Source organism: Orcinus orca, chromosome 13 (genome assembly GCF_937001465.1).
Source record: "Orcinus orca chromosome 13, mOrcOrc1.1, whole genome shotgun sequence".
NCBI classification, from domain to species: domain Eukaryota; kingdom Metazoa; phylum Chordata; class Mammalia; order Artiodactyla; family Delphinidae; genus Orcinus; species Orcinus orca.
The window spans coordinates 81,743,089-81,751,728 of record NC_064571.1 but is presented as its reverse complement, the minus strand read 5'-3'; the positions used below and the strand labels follow the sequence as shown (position 1 = coordinate 81,751,728).

Genomic DNA, 8,640 nt, shown 5'->3' with positions numbered 1-8,640 from the left:
TCGTTAAATCTTTTGTTTTTTACTTTATGTTACTAAAAATGTTTTAACATATAGAAAAAATAGACTAGTATTAAAAATAGTCTAGTATTACAAACACCCAAGTGCTTGTTACTGACGCAGTTGTCTGTCAGTATCTGTGGGGGTCGGTTCCAGGACTCTCAGATTCCAAAATCCCCAGATGCTCAAGTCCCTTATAGTATAAAATGCCACAGTATCTGCATATAACCTACGTACATCCTGCCCCATATGCCTTAAATCACCTCTAGGTTACTTCTAATACCTAATACAATGTCAATGCTCTGTAAGTAGTTGTAAATACAATGCAAATGCTGTATAAATAATACAGTTGCCTTCTGGAGTGTGGCAAATTCAAGTTTTGCCTTTTGGAACTTGCTAGAATCTTTTTCTGAATGTTTTTGATTGGCGGTTCGTTGAAACTGTGGATATAGAGCCCTCAGATAGGGAGGTCAACTGTATTTACTGTTAACATTTTTTCTATTTGCTTTATCTATTTTTAGTTTGCTGAAATGTTTTAAAATAGAGACATCTTATAATTTTATCCCTCATAATATATTAAATAATTTGAAAAGAAAATGATGATTTTTGATTTTACATTAATGTATATGCTCAGGCCATTCACAAGGGAAATAGCTAGTTTGTGAACAATCACATGAAAACTGCACATTACCAGCTGACAGTGTAATAGTCAACTACAAATTTATCAGGATTATTACACTTATGCAATGTCAGTAATCTGTGTAATTATTATATGTAATGCCATTAGACGTAAATATTTCTATCAATATTCTATCAATTCTCCCATGTTACTTTATTCATTAAAGGCAAAATTAGCCATTTTATTAGAAATTATGATAAAACGTAGTCATAATTCACATTATGAGAAACCTGTTCTTTCTTGCCTTTTTTTTTTCACTTTAACAAGGTGATTTTGTTAAGTGTACCTATTGTAATTTATGTTTACTGTATTTGAAATTTCAATTTATTTATATTTAAGAAAAAATATACTTAAAATTATAAAAACAGCATGAAGCATGAAGCTGTCTCTGCCCTGACCACATCCATTCAGTTTACCTCTGATTCTGAATACAGACAGAAATGTTCCTCTGTGATTAGTTTATCATCATACATAACAGGGGCTAGAGTGAAAACTGAAATAATGCTAGGTATTTATAAAAAAGAATTTGAAACAACAAGGTCCTACTCTATAGCATAGGGAACTATAATCAATATCCTGTGATGAACCATAGTGGAAAAGAATAGAAAAAAGAACATATACATTGTATAACTGAATCACTTTGCTGTGCAACAGAAATTAACACAGCACTGTAAATCAACTATACTTCAATTTAAAAAAAACGAGTTTGAATATAGGTAATTGGTTAACAAGTTTCTTCCAAGGTAACAGGAACAAATAAAAGATGGTGTGTAAAAGAACTTCTGGACATGTTAATTTTTTTTAAGTTATAGAATATCCAGACAATAAAAAAATCGCCGTACTTATCCTAACTGGCACATTAAACACTGTACCCACAGATGTAGAATGCACATTATTTTAAGGAGTTCATGGAACATTTACCAAAATTGACCATATGCCAAGCTATTTAAAAAAAAAAAAGGCTTAATTTATCTTAAGGGATAGAAATTATCCAATATATATTTTCTGACTTCAGTGAAAATAAGCTAGAAGTCAACAATAAAAAGATAACTACAAAATATCCAACTCATTATAAACAAAGCAATAAAATTCTGAATAATCCATTGGTCAAAGAAGAAATAAAAATGTAAGTTAGAAATGATTTTGAACCGAATGGTAATGAAAATATGAAATGGAAACTAGTGGAATATACATTTCATCTTACTTCTATTTTGAGAACTGGCTCAAAAAAACTATCTCATTAATAAGAAAAAAAATCTTTGATAACGTCCATTAACAAAATAGCAATTTTTACATGAGATGCAATGACCGAAGAAAGAAATAAAAAATTAAAACTATTGTTAAAATATGTAGCTATATATAGATAGACACTTCAATTTGTTTGGAGGGTTAACCAATTTTATTCTTCCTTTCTTAAACATATGTCAGCTATAAAATCATCTGATGCTACCAACTAGATTGCCTAGCTTATAGAAGAAATTCAATGAGTATTTGTTGGACTAATATAGTGCTATAAAACTGACTAACATTTTCCCAAAATGACATTAGTTTTCACAGTTTTGTCTATCTTTGCTTATTGTGTTTCCTGACCTTTGATAGCTCTTCTCTTTTCTAATTGAAAAATCACTCTTCCTTCAAAAATCTCACCTCAAATGTCATCCCTTGATCTTTCTACAGCATAGTGCATGTAGCTCTTGAGATACAGGAAGTTATAAAAATGAACAGCCTTCTTGTCATTATTTGCCAATGACTCAACCCATATTTTTACTTAGGAAAGGTAGCATTGAAAATGTCAGCATTCATTAGGACTAAATTTATTATCCTTAAATTCTTATATTGTCAACATCATTATTATATTATTGTAGTTATTCTTATATTCTTTATTTTAGCAATCATACATGTGGACCTTTCAGCATATCTAGAGTAATGTGGTATATACTATATATGACATGCATGGCTTCCCTCAAGTTTTCATTATTCTTTCCTGTTGTCACCATAGACCAGGAATCCCGATACTTTGTCATCACAAGACAAAGAATATCACATAACAAGAATATCAGTTTGTAAAGATCTATTTGTAAAACTAAATTTTTGGACCTAGTCATACGTAGGATTCCAATTGAACCTTATCCGGCTAATATATTTTAAAATGTATTATAAGACAGACACAGTGCTAAGCGATTGTTACACTACTGTCTGATTTGCTCCACAAAATAGCTATGGATAAGGATTATGATTTTCACTTGTAGGCTAATAGTCTTTTGAAATGGGATGAAAAGACTTTCTAAAGCATGTGAAGCTGAGCCTGGTAAGTGCACTTTCATCTCTCCTGAAAGGGATCCAAAAAGTAGAGGAAAAAGTAAAATTAATTAAGTTTAAATTATTTTATTATTTAATAGTTAAATTAATTAATAATTTTAAAAATTTAATTAAGTTAATTAAATTAAGTAAATGAAGTATAATTAACCTCCAGGTTAATTATAAACAATATTAATCTGAAATTCATATTTTGATCTAATTTTTCCACTTTCTTCCTTCACTCTGGGAACAGTTGTCACATTATCCATTGGCATGGAGCAGTCTTCAAAGGTAGAATCCTACATGTAGTAGTACACGATGAAATAAATACTAAATACTCCCCAAACATAAAGGCATAGTAAACACATCTAAGTACCAAGTAAATACCAAGTAGACTAAACGTTCAGTTACAGTTCATCAGCTGAAAGTAAAGCCAAATGATTTGTGATGTGTCCAACAGCTTATATAAGGAGGAATAGTTTCTTAAATATGTCGTGTCTTAGAATTATATTTTGAATTGAATTAGCCCAATGTTTATCATGCATTTCTCAGTACTTATTTACAAACAATAACCTTCTACCCACTCAGTTTTTGACGGTGAAACTAGAAAAACACATTGAATTCTCAAAAATATATCGTTATTCTTTATGCTTCTCTTATACTTTCTGCCACTTGAAACTTTGCCATAAGGTATCAGTGCATCTGAGAACCTTGCAAATCCAATACTTTACTACAGCTCTGAACTTGAGAAATGTTCAGTGCCCCAAAGAGAAAATTCGTTTTTAATATGTAGCCTACACCATGTGTGGCATTTCTAAAAATGCATATCTTTAACATGAAAAAAGAAATGCTAAACCCATTAGCAGAAGTATTTATCAAATAGCTGTCTTTTCGAGTTTTGGTTTGCTCAGACTTAGGATCAAGTTATTCCTTTCTCAGAAGAAAAGTCCTTAATACCTAAGTTATAAAGCAAAACTTTTTTGTTAAGTCTTTTAACTCACTGAAGATCTTGCTGTTTTCTACCTCTTCAGTCTTATCTCAAAACTGTCTGTCACAACAACTGATATCAACATAGCACTGTCCAAACTAATCTTGACCAATAAAAAACACAGGAAGAAAAGCAGAGGGTTTCTTTTTCCCCCGCTTTTCTTTGATTTCTAAAATAGGACAAGAATGTCTGAATCACACCAAACAAGGAACTTCTGAAAATACACGATTCTTAGCTTCACAAGTCTCAAGGCTCAGGTGAGGCTGGATCCTGAACTCACTTTTTCAGCTCCCCGGTAGGGAATGTGGGACCCTCTTGAAGTGGACTCTAGAGGCTTTGGTGCAGATTTGCCTATACGTATGTCTAGCATCAGCTTCAAGCACAGTTACTTTAAATTTGCTTGAAAAAGTTTCACTAACTAAACCTTGTACTCTGGATCATTATTCATGTGCTTTAGGTTGCCTTGTTCCATTTCTGTGGGAGGGTGCCTTAAGCTAAGGGCGTCAGGTTTCTATCAATTAAAAAGTATTTAAAATTACAGCCCTAATTCAGTTCCCCTAATAATATAATAATAGTAAAAACAATCTTGAGTGAGTAGCCTCCTAATAAGATCAAAGGAGAGGGACCAGATTTATCTTCTCATCTGATACAAGGAAAAACTACCAAACTTCCGGAACAATGGTTTTCAAGACATTGGGCAATAAAGGACAGTAATCTCTGTGAAATGGGAAATACACGTTGTAAAAAGAGTCGTAGTCTCAAAAACAGGAAGAGGGAACATGATTGTGGTAATAATAAGTCAAGACTGTTTCCCCAAATAAGCAACAGAACTTTGCAAAATCTCAAACAATAGGGAATCACCTATCATTAATGCTGGGGAAAAATCAATGTAGCTGTCCTTGTTAAGAAACGCAAGCTCAATTATGAGTGTTAAAAGAATTGCTGAAGCCTCTATGTGGCAAGTAATTCAAAGGAAACATTAAATTTCCTTGATAGGTATGACCTGTTTTTGTTATAATGTTCTAATCCTGAGACTTTGTCTATTAGGGTGATGCTTCCCATGCTGTGATGTTGTAATTAGCCATCACTCTGATGATGAGCCAACTCCTAACCCTTCCGCTTTGAAAATTGCAGTCCCTTTTCAGGCCCTGTGATCCTGGGCTACTCTAAGAAGTCCATAAATTCTAATAATAGGGGGAATTATTATTCATTTTCTCCCCCCAAATGTTATTAACTGTAAATTTTAAAAGCCTTTATTCCCCAATATATCCAGGCAGGCCATTTTATTATTCCGGACTTGGACTAAAATTTTATTGCCATGGTACTTCTGGAATGAAACAAGATAAGAAAAAATGTATAATTCTTCAGCTTTTATATTATTCTGTCCAGTTTAATATCATGGGATAAGAAAAAGTTCTATCTTTCCACAAAAAGCTTTTTTAATAGATTTCAATTGCTCAATTCTGTGAGAGGGGTATTGATAAAGTTTTCATACCAACATATATATCAATATAATATATATATATACTATATATGTTAATATATTAACATACATGTATTTGGCACCTCCTGTGTGACAGAAGATGTTCTAAGTGCTAGTTAAAAAATAAATATATTGTACATATCAGTCAGGGTACAAAGAGGAAACAGAATCAGCACAGAAATTTGAATGGGGAAGATTTCACATAAAAAATTATTAACTATAACAGGAAATTGAGTAACAAGGTATTGGCTCAAAGTAAGTAAAGAGAACTCTAAACAATATGGGAATAGTGGATAAGAAGCAACCACTAGGCCTTGGGCTGAGTGTACCCCTAACGCCCAAGTCTGAGATCCAAACCTTGCTGGAGGTCACAGCTGTTGTCCCCTGGGGGCAGAGAAGTCACTAAACTGCCATGCTGGGTGAACTTGAGCATGCCTTCTATGGTTCCAGAGAAAGTTTCACGGGGAGGTGACTCCCCAGAGGCTGCTAAACCACCCAGGACAGAGCAGTTGCCCATTAAGGCAACCAGTCTTGTTATGGTTTATTTGAGATTGCCCCAATTATAAACCAGAAAGTCCCATATTCCAGGGATCCCCTCAGTCCTCAGTAAATCAGTATGGTTGGTCACTGGGTTTCTGGGAAAATCTTCTGACCACACCACAAGGTGCCGTTGGTCACTAGGCATTGCAGGGGCTGACCACTGGAGAAACAGCATGCATTCCCAGAGCCTGGCACTGGAGGAGCTGCCCACGCAGGCGCTGGGCACTGTAGAAGCCATGTGCTACAGGAGTGGAATGCTGGAGAAGCTGCTCACATTGCAGGAGCCAGTCACTGGAGCATGCACACTTGAGGAGCCCACGTAACGTTCACACCAGAACAGTAAGCTAAACCCTTCCCTCCTGCGATGTCTCTCCAGTGCTGTCTATTGACAGAGCTCAAGATCCAGCCAACTTGCAAAGAAAAAATATTTAAAGGGCCCTGAGCAATTGTTACATCACAGGTAGAAGGGATGTAAATGAAACTGAGAAGCATTAAACGCATAACCAGCATATCATAAATGTTCTTTTCTAGTCTAGAACTTTATAACTCTATCTAAAAAGTAACAGGTTCTGGTATAGCATCCTAGAATGTGAGTTTATTCAAGAATTTTTTTCTTTCTTGGCTTTAGTTATCGCATTTTAATTTTTTAATTTTTAAAAATTTTATTGAGGTATAATTGACATACACCATTATATTAGTTTCTGGTTTACAGCAAAATAATTTGATATTTGTATGTATTGCAAAATGACCACCACAATAAGTCTAGTTAACATCCTTCATAGTTACAAAACTTTTTTTCTTCTTGTGATATGGGAACTTTCAAGCTCTATTCTCTTAGCAACTTTCAAATGCAGTATTATTAATTATAATGTCATGCTGTGCACTATATCTCATGACTTATTAATTTTATAACCAGAAGCTTGAATCTTTTTTACCCCCTTCACCCATTTCACCCACCACTCACCCTCCCTCTGGCAACCATCAGTTGGTTCTCTGTATCTGTGAGCTTATTTTTCTTTGATTCCATATATAATCAAGATCATATGGCACTTATCTTTCTTCTGTCTGACTTATTTTTTTATTTATTTATTTTTTTGCGGTACGCGGGCCTCTCACTGTTGTGGCCTCTCCCGTTGCGGAGCAGAGGCTCCAGACGCGCAGGCTCAGCGGCCATGGCTCACGGGCCCAGCCGCTCCGCGGCATGTGGGATCCTCCCGGACCGGGGCACGAACCCGTGTCCCCTGCATCGGCAGGCAGACTCTCAACCACTGCGCCACCAGGGAAGTCGTGTCTGACTTATTTCACTTAGCATAATGCCCTCAATGTCCACCTATGCTGTAACAAATGGCAAGATTTCATTCTCTTTGTATGAATTTATTTATCCATTCATCCATTGATGGACATTTAAACTGTTTCCTTATCTTGACTGTTATAAATATTGTTGCAGTGAACATGAGGGTGCACATATGTTTTTGAGTTACTGTTTTCATTTTCTTCAGATAAATACCCAGAAGTAGAATTGCTGGGTTATATATATGATAGTCTTCTTTTTGACTTTTCTGAGGAACCTCCATACTGTTTTCCATAGTGACTGCACCAATTTACATTCACATCAGCAGTGCACAAGGATTTCCTTTTCTCCATATCCTTACTAACACTAGTTATTTCTTATATTTTTGAAAATAGCCATTCTAACAGGTGTGAAGTAGATCTCATTTTTAAAGTTTTGAATGCTAAAACTAAATATGATTCTGCCAAGGCTCTGATATAAGCGTGTGGACTAAAATATGGCTGCTGGCTGCCATAATTTCAGGGAGTGCTGCCATAACCCCAGAGAGAAACACCTGAAACATTTATTAACATTTATTAATACAATAGAGTTATATTTTTACTATTTATGGAATAAAGAGAATTTTATTTTGTCTCTGATCAAGAATCAAACACAATTAACATTTTATTTAACAGCCTTTTTTTGCCTATCTTAATATTTCAGTTAATTATTTCAGACAAGTCTGAGTTAATCACTCTTTTTTTAAAAAAATATTTATTTATTTATATATTTGGTTGTGCTGGGTCTCAGTTGTGGCAGGAGGGCTCCTTAGTTGTGGCTCGAGAGCTCCTTAGTTGTGGCATGCATGTGGGATCTAGTTCCCTGACCGGGTCAAACCCAGGCCCCCTGCATTGGGAGGGTGGAGTCTTAACCACTGCGCCACCAAGGAAGTCTCACTCACTCTTTAAATTAGTTTTATCTTGACTATTATTGCCGGTTCTGACCACAACCATAAATAAATGTTCATACCATGATATAGAATGTAGGTCTCAAAATTATATTTCATATATTATATTCTTGTTTTCTGTTTCTAAGTAAGATAGAATATCTTGTAAGGGAACAATGATCCCATCAAGGACAACTAAAAAAGCTAGATAAAACCCAATTCCTCACCTGTTGATGGCATAAGAGACCTGCTGAAGAAACAGTTAGAAGAGAGGGGGAATGATGCATGGAGGGGAGAAGGGTGGGAAGGTCACACAGCTTTCTGCAGCAGCATTTCTCAGAAGGCATTTGCTGATTCTGGGTACAGGGCTGGAAACTACACATCCAAGAAGAACTGCTGGGGATCAAGAAACCAGCAGAGCTATTGTGATCATAAAGGA

At 35.1% G+C, this 8,640-nt stretch overlaps 1 protein-coding gene across 1 annotated transcript in view; it reads left to right on the top strand.

Moving 5' to 3' along the window:
- The first annotated feature begins 6,158 nt into the window (after positions 1-6,158).
- LOC101280496 (calmodulin-binding transcription activator 1-like) overlaps positions 6,159-8,640 on the top strand; it is a 64,337-nt gene continuing 61,855 nt past the window's right edge. Inside the window, exon 1 of the mRNA XM_033437534.2 lies at positions 6,159-6,304. Within this exon, the coding sequence (XP_033293425.2) occupies positions 6,159-6,304 (146 nt within the window). The remainder of the gene's footprint in view (positions 6,305-8,640) is intronic.